Genomic DNA, 18764 nt, shown 5'->3' with positions numbered 1-18764 from the left:
AAATTAGACACAAAAATCCCAGATATTGCTGTAAAGGAATACAGCCACTGTGTTTTTAAAACATCTTTTATCCTAAATCAACAGCTCTATACTGTACATACTGTTTAAACACATAACTGAAGAGGTTGCATGAAATATCAGAGCCACAAAATATTGCAATAGAAAATGCATTCCAACATTCTTTCTCAAAATAGAACTGACTTTTTTTATTTGTCCCAAGGCATTTTCTACTTCAACTTGGCTGAATGGGTGTGATGCATAAAGGGTTGGGGTGAAGGTGGGGAAGAAATCTGTCTGCTACTTGCAACTCTTGTAAACATGGTTATGGTTGAAAGATTGCAGGATGGTGTGTCACAGTTCACTGGTAAATCAGTGAACTATACTGCTGACTGCCACATGGATCTTATTATGGAATTACTGCACATGCGACAAATTTTAAGCTTAAAACTTGTGTTTGGGATCTGAATCACAATGTACAGAACTTCAAATATAAAATTACATTAACTTTGTATCTGTTATTTCCCTCCTTAAGGACTATAATGCCATTGTAACATTGGTAGAGACTTTGGAGAGACTTCCAACCTGTGATCTGGTGGACAATCTTCACATCAAATTTCATTATGCCTTTGCACTGAATCGGTAAGGCATTCATTTAACATCCATGCTATATTATTATATTATGAAGTTGCCTGCTTCACTATGTGTTTTCAAGGAGCTGTTTTTAAATTTTAAAGTAATTTTCTGGTTGTCGCTTCCTTAGCTTAGTTTTATAGGAATTGTAAAGTTTTTTTTAAATTATAGTAATTTTTTCTGTTGAAAGGCGGTAATTTGTCAATCTAAGAATGTAATTTTTTTTCTCAGTCTTTCAGTGCACGGTAGATAGATCTTTTACAGGTTACTGCAGGGAAAGCAGAAGAACTGGTGGAAGGAAAGCATTTCACTTCTCTGCTATAAGAAAGATGTCATTAAGCTGGAAAGATTCACAAGGATGTTATTGGACTGGAGGGCTTGAGTTATAAACAGAGGCTGGATAGGCTGGGACTATTTTCCCTGGAGCGTAGGAGGCTAATAGGTGACCTTATAAGGGTTTATCAAATCATGAGAGGCATAGATAAAGTGAATGGTAGCAGTCTTTTTCCCATAATAGGGGAGCCTAAAACTAGAGAGCATGGGGTTAAAGTGAAAGCAGAAAGACTTAAAAGGGACTGGAGGTCCAACTTCTTCACACAGAGGGTGGTGGATGTCTGGAACAAGTTGCCAGTGGAAGCTGTAGAGGTGGGTACAATTACAATGTTTAAAAGACATTTGGACGGGTACATGGATAGGAAATATTTAGATGGATATGGGCCAAAGGCAGGCAAATGGGACTAACTCAAGTATGCAACAACAGCGGACCCAGCACTGATCCCTGCTGAACATCACTGGTCACAGGCCTACAACCTGAAAAACAGTCCTCCACTACCGCCCTCTGACTCCTATCGCCAAGCCAATTTTGTATCCAGGTGTTTGACTCAGATGGTGTTTTACTGATGAATTTACTTTCAAGATAAAATTCTTGAGCAGACACGTGTTTATGTGAATAATCTTGGCTTTATCAGCAAGTGAACATCACAGACATATTTCTTCAGCTGATAAATGAATTGTTAGATGTTTCCTGTATCCTGATGCAGTATGCTGATTTATGCTGCAGTGTTGATTTAGGTCAAAATATTTCAAGGCTGAATGCCACAAATAAAACCTTGCAGGCTATGAGGGTGAATGCTGACATCTGTTTTATATCTGTATGAAATCAGAAAATTATCACCAACTTTTACCGATGCACCATAGAAAGCATCCTATCAGGATGTATCACTGCTTGGTACCTCAACTGCTCTGCCCAAGACTGCAAGAAGCTGCAGAGAGTTGTGGACACAGCCCAGCGCATCACGGACACCAGTCTCCCCTCATTGGACTCTGTCTTTACCTCTTGTTGTCTTGGTGTAGCAGCCAGCATAATCAAAGACCCCACCCACCCGGGACATTCTCTCTTCTCTCCTCTTCCATCGGGTAAAAGATACAGGAGCCAGAGGGCAGGTACCACCAGACTTAAGGACAGCTTCTACCCCACAGTGATAAGACTATCGTACAGTTCCCTTATGCAATGAGATGGACTATGACCTATGACCTCATGATCTCACAATCTACCTTGTTGTGACCTTGCACCTTATTGCACTGCACTTTCTCTGTAGCTGTGACACTTTACTCTGTACTGTTATTGTTTTTACCTGTACTACATCAATGCACTCTGTACTGACTCGATGTAACTGCACTGTGTAATGAATTGACCTGTAAGATCGGTTTGTAAGACAAGTTTTTCACTGTACCTCAGTACAAGTGACAATAATAAACCAATACCAATACCAGAATGATTTCTAGTATTCAGCTGTTGAGTTTTAGATGGTTGATCAGAACATGAGCAGGATTAGGCCATTCAACAAGATCATGTCTGATCTTCTACCTCAACATCATTTTACTGCTCTATTCCCATATCCCTCAATTCCTTGAATATCCAAAAATTGGGCAACCTCCATTATTCAAGAAATCATTGTTATTTCACAAAATAGCATGATCTATTCATAATTTATCATCCTTAAGGGAATTTCATCTTCATCAAGAAACAATTGTATTGAAATACCTTCAACTAAATTTCTTCATGTATTAAAAATTAACTACATTTGATTGTTCTTCTTTGTGGTAAATTAATAGACAGGAGAATGCTATTGATGCATAAGGAAAATATTAAAGATGCTGGAAATCTTAAACAGAAATGCTGGAAATGCTCAGCAGGTCAGGCATCACCTGTGGAGAGAGAAACAACTTCGATGTTTCAGATGTGAATTGAGCTCTGTTGAAAGGTCATTGACCACAGACTTTCACTCCATTTCTCTCCACAGATGCTGCTTGACATGATATAAGTAATGGAGGTTCATTGACATTAATATTCATGAGCTCTGTTCAAGTTCCCACCTATTAATTGTTTCCCAGGCTTCCTGCAGGTAGCTCAGTTTTCTCTTTCATGTGGAACACATATTAATTCCCTCAAAAACTAAATAAAAGCACAAATCTCTTTAAATAAAATGCAGCTTCTGCTTCAATACCTTAAGAAGATCTAACAGCTATCCTCATTCTTGTATAAGATGCAAGAAAAAGATTGTCAACAGATTGATAAAGTTCTCACTTCTAATTTTCAACAAACATCTGCTTATATTTTGTCTTTCTTTCTCCATTGAGACATGTCTCTTTTGAAGGGAGGTATTACTGTTAAAAAGCATTACTAAGTTTTTCTAGTACACGAGCACGACATTAGGTTTAATGGATTCATGCTGGTGCCCCACATGAAGTTTCTCACTCTCCCCTTCTAACTCTATCAACACGTGCTGCTCTTTCACATGCATTTGTATTTTCACTTCTTTCCTTTTGATGCGACAATAAATTTAGACTTTGCACATTTCTCCATTGTGTATTGGCATCATCTAATCATCTCCACAGAAATTCTGCACCTTTCTCAACACTTCAGTCTGTTAACAAGTCCTAACCCTTCAACAAATTTTTAAGTTTTAAAAAAAAGGTTAAACCATGCCAAAACTTTGATCTTTTGTGAGACAGAGGATTCTCTAAAATGCCAGGCAGTCTCCCAGTTTTTGCATTCTGTTGTAGAAGTAAAATTTAATCAGCCAGTGCTGCATAACATAAAATAAGTAGTTTAGGCAGAGATTAGTAGTCCAAAATAGATATGTTCTACTCTCTAAAAGATCATATGTAAATAACAAACAAAAACTAGCTGCACATCAGAGTCTAAATGATGAACAAACCAAAAGAAGGCCCGTTTATGAAGGGCTTGTTCAACAACATTCCATTGACTAGTTATATTTCTAACATTAAGAAATTCCCTTTGTAATTGATTCTAGAGGAAGAGTTCAAGGTGAGTCATAAATGTGGGATTTATGTCATTTCACATCTCCCTTTCTCTCTCTCTCTCGCTCTTCAGTCTCTGATCACAAACTTACCCCAATCTCCTCCACTCAAGTTGCTATGCATTGTCCCCTTCTATTAGTTTGCTGAGTTAACAAAGGGCTTAGTCACCTGTTGGTTGGCTGATTACCAGGCAAAACACAGTGGATGAAAGTGATTAGGATGCCATATACTTATTATGTTATTAGTATAAGTATTTACTTTTAGGAAGTAGTTTGGCCCATTCGTCCAATTTGTCTGATTCCTCCTCCTCATTTCCCTGTACTCCTGCAACTTAGTCTCTTTCATACTTGCCCATCAACTCCCCTTTGATACATTTTTGCCATTAACCTACACCAATGGTGATTTACAATAGCCAATTGACCTACCAGTGTGTCTGTGGGATGTGTGAGGTAACTGAAGCATCTGGAGACAACCTGTGCAATCACAGAGAGAACGTGCAAACTCCGCACAAATAGCAGGATCAAAACCAGGTCCCCGGAGCCGTAGTTCAATTCTCCACATTCCTGGCCATGCCCCAGGTTCTTTGTCTGTTCTCAGCTTTCGTGTAAGCATCATAATCTCGGATTCAAAACAGAAAAATGCATGAATTTAGTCAGCTGCTGAAGGAGGTAGAAGATTTAATATTTTTGGATGCAATCTTCTATCTGCCTTGAAGTGTGCCAATAACCCACTTCAGTTTTTGACTGCCATGAAGTTTTATCAATTTATCCTTTTGTTTTTCCCCATTTACACTGCAAGCAGAATAAATCATTTGTATATTTGGGCTATAAGGGAATATGAAAGAAGTTTTATTGCATTTAGTTTGGGGGTTCTTCCCCACTGCATTGCCAGCTGGGGCTTATTCTTACTTGCAACATTGTTCTCCATCTCCTTCGCACTGGAAATGACAGTAAGCTAAGCAGGTAGGAAAAATATCAGCTTCTGGTAATATGATCTTTTTCAAAAGTTCAAAGGGACATGAAAACAGAGCCCTGGTGAGTTTTAAACAAGTATTTGGTGAGTAAACAAAAGAAAAAAATTCCTTAAGTGTAAGTCAAACAATAAGTGATGGCATTTGTACTATATTCTTTTGGTTGAATTAGTCTAAAAGGGTAGTGGGGCCAATCAGAAAGCAGGAAAGAAATTTATTCATAGAAGCAGAGGGCATGGTGGCGGTACTAAAGGAGTACCTTACATCAACCTTCACCAAGGAAGAAGGTGCTGATAGGGTATCGGCAAAGGAAGGTATAGCTGAGATTGTTGATGGGCTAATGATGGATAAGGAGGAGCCTTTAGAAAGGCTAGCTGCTCTTAGAGTGGATAAATGACCTGGTCCAGAAGGTATGCCTCTGAGTTTGCTGAGGGAGGTAAAGGAGAAAATCGCAGGGGCTTTTGACATCAACCTTGATCCAGGGTGGTACCTGAACATTTGTAAATTGCAAATGTTACATCCTTCTTCAAAAAAAAAACTGATGGGGATTAACAATCTAGAAATAATAATGCAACAAAATGACTGCTTGGACAAGTGTAGATTGGTTAGAGAAAGTCAGTGTGGACTTGTTAAAGGCAAATCATGCAACCTAACTTGCCGGAGTATTTTGTTGAAATAACAGAGATGACCAATGAGAAAACAATGCTGATGTGGTACACATGGAGTTGCAATTAGCATTTATAAAGGTGCCACTTAATCTGTTTGTCATCAAGATTGACGCTCTTGGGACAAAAGTGGCTGTAGTCCCATGGATGGTAAATTAATTAATCAATCAATCAATTTTCTGTTGATGCTGCAGCCTATTTTGTCCAAAAAGCCTTCGACCTTGATGACAAAACTATTAGGTGGCACCTTGACAGAGAGTCATTGTGAAAGCTTGTTTTCAGGGTGGGGGAAAGTGTACAGTGGAGTTCCCCAGCAATCAGTAGCACAATTATTGCTTTACCTAATAGCTATAAACAAGTTGGATTCAGGTGTACAGGGCACAATTTCCAGATTTGAAGATGACAATGAACTTGGAGGAGTAGTGAATTGTGAGGATAGTATTACACTTCAAGGAGATACAAATAGTCTGGTGGAACGGGCAAACAGGTGGCAGATGAAATTTAATGTTGACAAATGCGAAGTATTAGAGAAATAATGAGAAGAGGCAATATGAGCATGATTCTAAAAGGGGCACAAGAGGAAAGAGACCTGGGGATATGTGCATAGTTGAATGTGGCAGGGCAGGTTGAGTAAGTACAATGTATGAATAGAGGCAAAGAGTTCAAAAGCAATGAAGTCATTATGACTTTTTATTTTAAAAAAACACTGTTTCAGCCATAACTGGAGTATTGTGTTCAGTTCTGGGTGCTACAATTTGTGAAAGGTGTGAAGGCTTTAGAGAAGGTGCAGAGAGATTTGTCCAAATGATATCAGACATCAGAGACTTCAGTGAAGTAGATAGATGGCGAAAACATGGGGTGTTCTCCTTTGCATACAGGAGTTTGTGAGATCTTTTCGAGGTATTTAAAATCATGAGGGGTGTTGACATAGTAGATAGATAGAAGCTGTTCCCATCGGTGGTGGAGTCAAAAACTTAGGGGCCATATAATCAATATGATTGGGAAAAGAACCAACTATCACTTGAGGAAAATTTCTTTTACCCTGCAAGTGTTTTGGGTTTGATGGGGCAGATTCAACTGTAGCATTCAAAAGAGACCTGGATAAGTCTCTGAAGGAAAGAATTTTCAGGGTTATGAGGAGTGGGACAAGACGGATTGTCCTTGTATACAGCTGGTACAGACTCAATGAACCAAATGGTCTCTTTCCATGCTGTAACCATCTTGTGATTCTGTGAAATGCTACCTCTTTTTCTCTGAAGCGTATAACAGGCTGTTATGATACTGGCAATCCCAATAGCTCTGATAGTTTTCAATATTTAGATCTAGCTAGATGTATCATTGGTAATTATTTTCATATCTACCTAATGATGACACCTAGTTTTGTCACTGTGAAATGTTGAGTTTTTCTGTCTAGGTATAAAGCACTCAAGAACTTGTTTTTGCTGTATAAAACAGATGTTTCAAAATGATACCATTTGCTTCCTGTTTTCTAACATGTATCCTAGTCAGATTTTTAGACTTGTCAATGAATCTATCCTTTGTTGAGGGTTAGATTATCATGTTCTCATATAATCTTTCCAGAAGATCAGATCCTTTTCTAGAAGGATGCATTCCTTGGATTGATAATAAATTGAAGCCACATCCTTCTTGAAATTTTTGATATTCCTCTTGTGCTTTCCAATGCTTCACAGGTTCTGACTGTTCAAAGGGAAAATTTAGCATTACACAAAACATTGACAAATTTACAGCATAAAATAAGTTGGATGTGAGGACCTTTTCCTCAAGAGCTTTATGACCATTTCCCTGCATTTGGTTGGCTACATAAATAATTAATGATGGTGCATATTAGTCACTCAAACATGCATTTAATTTGATAAGAAAACGGCCCTGCATATTGGAAATCAGAAATAAAAACTGAAATGATGGAAATTCTAAGCAGGTCTGGCACAGCTAGTAGAGTTGCTGCCTCACAACTTCAGTGACCTGGGTTCAGTTCTGACCTCTATTGTTGTCTGTGCAGAGTTTGCATATTCTCCCTGTGATCATGTGGGTTTGTTCTGTGTGCTCTGGTTTTCTCCCACATTCCAAACATGTGTGGGTTGGTAGTTTAGTTGGCTACTGTAAATTACCATGTGTGTACAAAAGTGGTAGAGTCTAGAAGGGGTTAATGGGAATGTTGGTAGGATAAAATGGGTTCAGGTAGAATAAGTATAAAAATGGATGCATGGTCTTGGCACAGACGTGGTGGGCCAAAGGGCCTGTTTCAGGGCTGTGTCTCTCTATGACTCTGTTTGTGGTCATAGACCTAAGAGTTTATCTTGTTGATCTCTTCACAAATGCTGCCTGATCTGCTGATCGTTTCTAGTATTCTCTGTTTAATGTTGTGCATTTGGTGTAGCATAATCATATCACACCAAAACCTGAAATACAAATTATGCATCCCACACTTTATTTTACCATGATATACAAATGGATATATTTGTGTGCCTTTCAATGCAGCCACTTCCACCTCGTACAACTGAACTGAAAGTTTTCTTTACCTAGTTCATTGAATCATTTTGTAATTATGACACTAATAACTATTAGTACATTGTGGAATCTTCCTAAAGTGATCAAGTGGGTATAATATTGAGCATAGAAGTAGTTGCAACATGTTGAAACTTCACTCTGGGTATTTAGAGAAATGTCCACTATTCCACATGGAGTCATTATATTAAAATTGCAGTTAAGTGCTTATGGTGTCATTGAGTCTTAAATAAACAAAAGCTTCCTACAGGTTGGGTGTGCATAAATAAGTTATTTAGGCAATTCTTATGTCTTCAATGTGAAATTCTTGCAAAGGCAATTCTCATGTCCCCCTCAAGCATCTTTTGAACTATGGCTTCCTCATTATCTCAATGTGAAAGAACAATTTTTTAAGATTAAAGAACAGGAGAATTACAAGAAACGTCTCCTGCTGTCCTAGTACCTATTTCAAAATATGCTAAAAATCAAAGGATTCAAGTAATTCAGAACATGTACCATATTATTACTACCACACTTATTACTTTGGCCTTTTAATCATAGCAGGTTAGAGGATATCCTACTGCAGCTTTGGGTGGGAATATTCTTTGCCCCAGGATTAAACATGATGACGACATTTATTTTTCGGCACCTCAGATTTGTAATAATAATGGATGTGTCAGTGTTGTTAACTAACCCCTGTGGCTGGAGCCTTTTTGTGGAGATGACCATATGCTTTGTGTAAATGAGATGATGGAAAGGAATAAATTATACAGAACAGAAACAGACTAAGACCTCCTAACAGCTATAAGTACAAGAAAAAGAATCATTCTTAACTTGCATGTGATTTTATTTTACTTGCATCTTCTGCAATGTGCCTTTCTTAGTGTACACACTTGATCTATGCTGTGCCTGTGTAGATGTAAAGGATGCAGTCAAATATGTTCAGTAATTCATTTAAATATTTTATGAAAGATGTGTCCAAAATTGTGCCTGTTTCTGGGGTCTGCCTCTACTGAGTGAGCTATAATGAGCTATGTGAATAATACTTATTCTGTTGTTTTATTGGCAGAAGTGACTAATTGGACTACAATAAACTATTGTCAAAGGAATACCAGGCCTGAGAGCCATTTAGTATCTCAGCCACAAATTTGCAGTTGCTATTTCTGCAGATTTGCTTGTTTACATTTGGGAATTCAATAAGAATTTCAACTATGTTTTCCATGAATAACTTATTTCTTTATAACTGGTTAGTATTCAATTCATTATATTTAACAGTACTGTCAGATTATTCACGCACTTTACTTTGTAAGTGGCAGTTATCTCAGTGTTAGTATTAAGTCCAAATTAAAGTTTCTTTAGATTCAAGTGACTTGGTTGGTAACAATCCAAAAAGAGTACATTCAGTACATGATTTGAGTACGCACAATACTTGATGCATGAAATTGCAATATATTGAAATGAAATTCTAAATGTGGCAGAGGTAAAAGGCCTTTCTTTGTTTTCATTTGAAAAAAAATTTCCACGCCTTGTTTATTTTGAAAGTGGCTGAGCTTTTGTATTGGAGAGTGAGCTATGGCTTGCTCTGCTTCTTTGTCTGCTCAGTTGTTCCTGTGTGCAAGTTCTGGCTCCCGGCAGAAATCGGATTGCCAGTGACAACAGTATTCAAATACTACGTTAATAAAATCGCTGACCTTCAACTAACTGCGACAGTCTTTCGCTGAGTTGTCAGCGGCTACTTTTTAAGCTCCTTGCAATCAGCTGCAAAATAATTAAAGAATAAAACGACACAACTCACAAACAATGCTGCAGGAAGTATTTTTTCTTTATTTTCAGAATATCCCACTCTTGCTGATTTGTTTTTTCCCTCCTGCTGTTATTAGCCAAGGATTGCTGGGGAAGTTTATAGCAAAAGCCTTGCTGATACCAGCTGTCGTCATCTTTTGCCATCCTTCATTGTGGTTCCTTCTTTCTTCTTTTTCCAACTCAGTTTACATACTTTGGAGAAATGAATGTTGCACTTAAATATTGCTTTATTTCTTACCATGCCTATCACACTCTCTAATTGGGGTCAAGATTCACTAGAACAACTCAGAAAGGTTGCTTTGACAGTACCTTCAAAACACATAACCTTTACTAACTAAAAGTGGGTGAATGAAAGGACTATCATCGCCAAGTTACACACCAGTCTGTCTTTGAGATATGTAATCAAGCCTTAATTGTTGTTGGGTCAGAATTCTGGAACTTTCTTCCTAGAGTCCCTGTGCCAGTACCTTCATCCCACAGCCTGCAGTAGCTCAATGAGGCAGCTCGCCACTCCCTTGAGGATGGACTGTAAATACCAATCTAGCTACTGATACAAACAAACACATAGAACAGCTCAACACAGGAACAGTCCCTTCATCCCACTATGTCTGTGCCGACCATGATGCCAATCTAAACTAATCCCATCTGCCTGCACGGGTCCGTATCCCTCTGTTCCCTGCCAGTTCACGTGTTTGTCTAAATGCCACTTAAGTGTAGCTATCATATCTGCTAATACCAACTCCCCTTGCAGCACATTCCAAGGATGCATCACTTTCTACGTAAAACACTTGCCTTGCAAATCTCCTTTAAACTTTCCCCCTCTCATCTTAAACCTAAGTTCTCTAATAATTAACATGGCCGTTTTTAAAAAATGTGAACAGGTCTTCATAAAGCCTTTGGCATTGGACAATTTCATTTTAAGGTTGAACTGGAAGCTGATTGAGTCTGTGAGTTAATCTTACAGTTTTCCTTCTTTCCTGAGCTGAACTCTTTAGGATGATGTAGGAATGTTGGAATGCACGTGTCAAAGACTATTCCTCCGCATCTGGCTGACCTCATTCTATAGGAACTGTCACATTCCACAACACCTCTCTATCATATTTCTGCAGAACTGTCTCCAGATTACTTTTGTGTTTACTGATTAAAGATAGCCATCTTTCTTTTCCACATGTTCACCACCCAGCATACCCATGTAAAGACTATGCAGAGAGATTTCCACTGCACTGCAGTCTCTGTATTTTAACATTATAGAAAGTTTTAATCAGGACTTTCAAAGGGAACTTTTATGGAACATTTCCCACTATATGCTATCATTAAATTGACAATCAGTTTCTAATTACATATTTCCATAAAAACTTCTGTAATTTACCATTCACCTGCCAATACTTTCATAGTTTATGATTTTTCTTTTCAGGAGAAATCTTTCAGGAGACCGACAAAGTGCCATTGCTATACTACTGCCAATGGTGCAGTCAGAAGAGCAGGTTCCTTCGGACATATATTGCCTCTTGGGAAGGATCTACAAAGACATGTTTCTAGACTCTGGCTTCCAAGATACAGAAAGCCGAGACAATGGTGCTTACTGGTTAGTATTCACTCCATGTTACTGGCACCACAGATGTACCATGCTTAACCCAGTTTATGCAAAGTACATATAATAACAGCCCAGTTAATTTTGTTTTGCTTCAGAGAAAGATGGCAGAAGGAACAATGTTCACTTTAGGGTGTGAAAGAGGAAGGTAGACAAGAAGTAGGGGTGGCCTAGAAAATCTACCATGCACCATGAAGTATATGTGCACCACACTATAGAAGGTTATTGGAAAACTGATTGTTGAATGTAATTGGGTGCATGCTGCTTCGTTGGTGAAGTTCGCATAATTGCTTAATACTCCTCCACATAACTGACATGTTAATACAAGGAGGCATCTGGATATACATAGTGGCATCCAACAGCATGTAATGTTTATTCGTATGTCATTCATGTAGCAGCAGCCCTTCACGACAAATGTGAGATCTACCTCAGGGCTGCATAGAGGCCCAGAAGTCATAGGGGTACGAGAATAAATAGCAAAATTGTGCATTGATATATACTCATCAGAGGCATAAATTTTAATGCAGCTTTAACGTTAAGCATAATTAGTTTCAGATATTCCTGTCATTTCAGCTGGGAAAAATACAAATAATCAAAAGTGGAAATAAATATAAATCCGCTATCAACGTATGATGTTGTGGACTGCACTCAGGGCAGATGTGCTACTAACATAATTTGGACTGGAGCTGCAAGTGGCGCTCCATTTGGAGTATATTAATACTGCTGCTATTACAATTTTATTGATATTGGACAAGAGGGGAAACCTTGAAAGTGTTGACATTGGTTACTATCTCTGCTTGTTATTCAGTAGCTATATTGTTGCTTTCATTGGTATTGGTTTATTATTGTCACTTGTACCAAGGTACAGTGAAAAACTTGTCTTGCATACCGACTGTACAGGTCAATTCAGTTGAGTATGTTAACAGATAAACCAACTAATTTTTTGGATTTTTTGTGAAAATGAACAAGGTGATACAGGCATTTGAAACTGCACATCCACTGTGATTCTGTCCTACTTCTCATGCCACACAAAGTTTACCCTTTGAGTGCAGCCACAAAATAATTTCCAAACTGAAGAACTAAATTATCTGAACTGCATAATTTTGCTTTTTATTTGTAAAAGGATATATGAATTAGGAGCAATGATACGCATGGATTGAAAAGCATAGTAGCTTTTTAAAAGGGATCTCTTTAATGTGTAGAAGGATAAGCATATGTTTAATCATGCAGTCATTATCCTACTATTTGTTTCTATTCCGATTGAAAGTACTTGTTAAATAGTTAAATGTCAGTGTTTATACTTCAGCAATATCTGGGGGCTTGATGGATTGGATGGGCAGGCAAGCATGTGCTCATGTTTCCTATTTCGTTCCGAGTGTTCATTGATGCTCCATTGGGTGCTGAAAGGCTAATGTGTTCTCTGCATTTATGGGATTTTGCAAACACTCAAATTCTACTCCTGCTGAGTCTTGCCGGGAAATTCATCCCAAGCTGGATATACTCTGCTTATGATATTCATTTCATTGATGTCAATTGCAATCATATTTAGCACCATTGATAAGGGTTGAATTTATAGGCAAATGGAATTCTTTTTGAAGCCTAAATAAATTGGAATAATTCTTAACCAGATATTTTATATTTTTAAGTTAGCATTTTTCAAATTGTGCCTATGCACATTTGCTGACAGTCATTGATTACCTAAATTCTGTGGGGTTTATTCAAAAGTAGTCATACAATGTAAAGATTTTTTAACATTGGAATGTCTGTTTAAGGTACGGAAAGGCTTTTGAATCTGAGCCAACGATACATTCTGGGATAAATTTAGCCGTACTTCTTCTCGCAGCAGGACATCAGTTTGACACATCCTTTGAACTGCACAAAACTGGTAATTAGTTTCACTTTCTGTATGTATAGATTTTAATAAGGTATTTAAGAAACACTGCAGTTAGCTATGATTCAACATTGAAAATGTTGTTTCTCATTGGATCCAGTTCTCGTTTTAGTAAACACTCCATCCATTGTGACCACTTTTTTTAATCAAAGTAAGAGTAATACTCTCCTTATAATGAAGGAGAGGAAACTTGATACAGTGCTTGCTTGCACTGAAGGGTTCACCTTCTAATCTTGATTTTAAGAAGTGCAAAGAGTAAGGGCTCAAAAAATAGTTACTTAGTTCATCAAACCCATTACAGCATGGAGAGAAGTCTGCATTTTTTTGTCCCAGCATCCCTTTTTCTCTCATAGCTGGTGCACGTGAACTTAACGCGAATTGAGTCATCCAATGTGTTTAGAGTTGGTGTTGAAGGGCTGGTGTCCAGACTTCTTAATAAACTGTGGCACTTCAAGTAAGTGTAGCTGAAAAATACCAGAGCCCTAGAGCGATAGAACATGGAAATAGCCCCTTCAGATCACCCACGGCAACCATCAAGCACATATTTACTCTTTTCTTAACTAATCATCTGTTTTTCTTCCATATTCCCACCGACTTTCCCCCATTCTACCACTCACCTTCACAATAGGGTCAAATTACAGTAGCCAATTAACCAATCAATCTGCATATATTAGGGAGGAAGCAAAGCACCCAGAGGAAACCCACGTGGTCACAGGAAGGATGTGCAAACTCCACAAAGACAGAATAGGAAGTCAGGATTGAACCCCTGGCACTGGATCTGTGAGGCGGCAGCTCTACGAGCAGCACCACTGTGCCATCCTGCACTGCTCTGAGCAGCACCCAAAATCTTTGACACAAGGACTGAAATTCCTGGAGCTTGTCCTACATAAGATGTGTGACGGTATTTCCGTCCAGTAGGTGGAGAGCCCACTGATGCTACACAATTTCTGCAGATGGTATTATTGTGTAATGATTGGTGAAAGTGGCTCACACCTGACATTGTGTCCATCCTGGTGTGACTCTGGAGCTTGCTTCATAATTTAAATGGGCAGAGCTCCAGCATGAAGAAAAAGCCAAAGTTATTTTCCTCTTATTAACTATCAACTGAGCTGAGCTGGTCGTACTGAGCAGAATTCCTGAGTACACGTGGAAGTTACACTGTGGAATTAGCTGGCCATGCAAAACATTTACCTTCCTACACATCCCCTCCCTCAACGCCACCAACCACTGTCCCCCAGTCCCACTCAGAAACATTTCAATAACACATCTTCCTTAGACTCAACAAAAAATGAGTTTCCACAGAATGCAAAATGCATCTGCAGAACTAAAAATAAGCCTTCTCAACCACAACCCCGGAAACAGGAGCTTGTCAAGAGTGACAGATTTTCTTGTTTGCTCTTGAATCAGCAGAAAATATTACTCAGTTTGCGCCACAGTTGAACATGTAAAATTCTGTTTTTACACAAGTTGAGGGAGGAAAATTAGCTTAGACGGGGATGAATTACAGCACTAGTTTTGGTGCAAAACAGGACCCTAATCACCTTGGTGGATATTTGTTTCCACTGAAGACAACGTGAAGTCAAAGAAACTTGGACACAGTTGATCTGCTGCTGTCTGCCCTGTCAAATTGTGCCATTGCCAAAATTGAATTTTCATCGCAGTGATTTGATCAACTCCACAACACGTTGCTTGTTGGAAAGTATATATTTAGGAATGGTTACAGTGCAGAAGGAGGCCATTCAGACCATCATGTTTGCAGAGGCTTTCTACCAAAGCTTATTCCTAGTTCCAACCCCGAGTCCTTTCTTCATGGACTCACTGTTTTCTTCACCATGTATTTGTTCAATTCCCACTTGAAGGCCACAATAGGACCTGCCTCCACCACATCTGCAGGCAGTAAATTCCAGATTCCAGCCAAAAGTAGTTGTTCCTCATATCATATATGAGCAACCTCTTGCCATGACGCCTTCCACCAAAGGGAACAGCCTCCCACTATCCACTCAGTCCAAGTACCACATCATTTGAAATACCTTTATCAAACCACTCCTCAGTCCTCTCATCACTAGAGAGAATAGTCCTAACCTCTCTAATCTGTCCTTGAAACTGTAGTTGCTCATCCCTGGAACTATTCTCATTAATCTTTTTTGGACCGTCTCTAATATCCTCACATTTTTCTAATAAAATGTGATGACCATAATTGAACACAATAATCCAGATGAGGCTGGAGCCGTGTTTTTCGAAGATTCAGTATGACTTCCCTGCTTTTATACTCTTTGCCTCCCATTATAATTAAAGCCTAAAATTGTGACTTATTAACGACTCTTTTAACCTCCACTGCCACTTTCAATGATTGGTGTACACATACCCCCAGATCCTTCTGCACCTGCACTCCTTTTAGAACTGTATCCTTTACTCTATATTACGTCTCCTCATTCCTCCTACCAAAATGTATCACCACATATTCCTCAGCATTAAACTTCATCTGCTATATGTCTGTCCATTTCACCAGCCTGTCCATATCCTGCTGCAATCTATCACTGCACACATTACCAAGTTTTGTGTCATCTGAACATTTACAAATTGCAGATTGCACCCCAAGGCCAAGCCATTACAGAGATCAAGAAAATCAATAGTCCAAGCAGTGATCCCCAGAGAAAGCCACTTCCTCTATCTAATTATATAGTTTTTTTTAATATGGCATTCATGTTATGAAATAATCTGGTGAAAATTTTTGATGTTGATTGTAAAGAACATGTAGAAAACACAGACTCAGAAAAGATTATTTTATCAACAAATTCAATACATCCAGAAGTTCCGCATAACACGATCTATTGGAGTCTATCCAATATCTAATTCCTGCAAAGTTTTTCCTCATAATTGACATTCCAGAAAGTTAATTCCTGTAAATACCAGAAAATATAATCGTCCGAATATTTTTTATCTAAGTTTACAGTTACTTTACACAAAGAGAATTATCAAAGAAATGATATATTTTAAGGGTGTACATGCTGAGGTAAATGAAGATAAACTAAAACAGTTAAGAAAATAAATGATTGTCACACTAAGTGGCAGAAATACTGATTTCTGGGTGTTAAAATGGGAGTTAAGAACACCAAATTTCCCTGCCAAATTTCCTTGTTCAAATTCTGCCTAATTGACAGTTGGCAACTTCTGAGTCTCCAAGTAGATTATTGGAACAGGGGCTGGACCTCTGGAATATGTGAATTGTTCCAAATTCAACAAAAGCAGGGGAAAATAGGCAATATATTATTTGTTCTGTATAAAATATAGTTTACTGAACTTGCCATTAAGTTCGATGGAGTGTGGGCGAACTTGAGTTTGAGGTAAATACCATGGGTACACGTGCTATGTAAGGGTACACAATAATATACAAGTATTTAGGCCTATAGTTGAACAAAACCTATCATGCAGCAAGTACAAAAAGATTACATTTGAATTGTCACTAGTACCTTGATGCAGTTTTTCATTATAGAATATGTTATATCTTGATTCATGGCACTGTTCATTTCAGGACTTGGCCATTGAGTAACTTACCGTGTAGCCTCTACAATTAGATCAGAGAGATTAAACACACTTCTGTACTTCTACACTTACTGTATGGATCGTATTTGTCATTCATACGGCAGTTTTGCTTTTCAGCAAACAAGCTCAAATATTGCTGCATATAAATGCTGTGATTTCATTTCTGTGGTCATCTTGTAGTTTGAAGTTTGCAGTAATACCTTACTTTCATGGCAATATCCCATGTAAAGCTAAGGGGGAAATAAAATGTTATTTTTGTGACTGCTACTTATAGTTAAAATAAAAATACCAATATTGCAAGTTATAGAATCCTTGTTTGAAAAGGGTGGAGCAGTCATAAAATCCAAATAGAAAGGTTTGATCAAATATATTTTGTTATATCAGAATCAGGTTTATTATCACTGATATATGTCATGAAATTTGTGTTTTGTGGCAGCAGTACAGTGCAAGACATAAAGACATAAAAATTACTACAAGTTGCAAAGCTAAGTAAGTAGTGCAAAAGAGAAATAATGAGGTAGTGTTCATGGGTTCATGGACTGTTCAGAAATCTGAAGCTATTACTGAAATGATATAGATATAGAAACGATATACTGTAGATGTCTCTTTTGAAATTTAGCATCGTTGTCTTTAAATTTTGATTCCAAAACTGTAATATGTACTGCTGCATATGTGTCTCCTCTAAATTGAGCATATCTGACCAAGTGATTTTCACCATATAACTTTAGAAATTTCTCAGCGTTTAAATGGACTTCCTCCAAGTGAACTTCCTGAATTGAATGTTGAAATTGGAGGCTAGACTGAAAGAATCAGAAGAATTCAGTCTGTCTGCTTAAAATATTCATGTGCCCATGATTTTGCTTAAGTGAAAAGATCCTTGAGGTTCCTCTAGTATAGCACAATGTGCCTGATTTCTTTATTTGATGCTAACATTGGTGATACTTCTAATTTATGCAGGTGTGAAACTCAGCAGCCTACTGGGGAAGAAGGGAAACTTGGAAAAAATACAGAGTTACTGGGATGTGGGGTTTTTCCTTGGTGCCAGTATGTTAGCAAATGATCCTCTCCGAGTTATTATGGCTTCTGAGAAGCTCTTTAAACTCAAGGCACCTGCCTGGTAAGTTTAGATGTCTGCGGGATTGGAATAATAGGCCAGCTTTGTAAGGACTTTTGTAAATATAAGCAATAGAAAGGTTGAGTTAGTTGGGTCGACTGTGACATGGTGAACAATTAAGAGGCTCAGTAACACAGTGTGGATTTATGGTGCAGGGGAATGTAATTGAGACTTTGCTCATCTATTTGTTCATTGACAATTTCATGTCTGTACCCGAGGCAGGGTGCGAAGTTGAAGCACTTTACTGGCACTTTACACTGGACAATATGCTCAATGAAACTGTGCAAGATCAGACTAATACTGATCAGTAAAATTCTATTGCCCTACCTTTGTTAATGTTTAGGCTGTTTATCAAAGTAAGGGTGGATGGCACTTACATGCATGGGTTTAGAAATGGATAACAAAATCTCACGAGAAATAAAAATCCACAAATTGGTGCAAAATGCATCTGTGAGAATGGAATTAGGGCAAGGAGGTTATGGTTGCTGCAGGTTTCTGATCTGTCTGCATTAAACATGGCAGCTGGTGAGTTGGGACTCAGTCCCATTAAAGGAGAGTGGGCTGGTCAGAGCTGGGACCACTGAATAGAGTGCAACAGCTTGCCAGCCACAAGGTGGAAGCTGCAGTTTTTCAATGGTTGGCTGGGCACTGGGATCAATGGAGATCAGGAACTGGGACTAACAGGTTTCAGACCACAGCACAGCCCTGTTGGGGTTAATAATAGAAGG

The 18764-nt window shown here is 38.3% G+C and overlaps 1 protein-coding gene across 2 annotated transcripts in view; it reads left to right on the top strand.

Annotated features, from left to right (window-relative positions):
- map3k5 (mitogen-activated protein kinase kinase kinase 5) overlaps positions 1-18764 on the top strand; it is a 122827-nt gene that overhangs the window by 31928 nt on the left and 72135 nt on the right. For both annotated transcript variants that reach the window (XR_007957027.1, XM_052025054.1), the window contains exons 6-9: positions 533-639; positions 11312-11482; positions 13261-13373; positions 17880-18039. Coding sequence is in view for 1 of the 2 variants with exons in the window: in XM_052025054.1 (XP_051881014.1) it covers positions 533-639; positions 11312-11482; positions 13261-13373; positions 17880-18039 (551 nt within the window). In the remaining variant the exon portion in view is untranslated. The remainder of the gene's footprint in view (positions 1-532; positions 640-11311; positions 11483-13260; positions 13374-17879; positions 18040-18764) is intronic.

Source organism: Pristis pectinata, chromosome 10 (assembly GCF_009764475.1).
Source record: "Pristis pectinata isolate sPriPec2 chromosome 10, sPriPec2.1.pri, whole genome shotgun sequence".
Taxonomy (NCBI): domain Eukaryota; kingdom Metazoa; phylum Chordata; class Chondrichthyes; order Rhinopristiformes; family Pristidae; genus Pristis; species Pristis pectinata.
The sequence above is the reverse complement of the archived record's forward strand: the minus strand, read 5'-3'. Positions and strand labels throughout refer to the sequence as shown.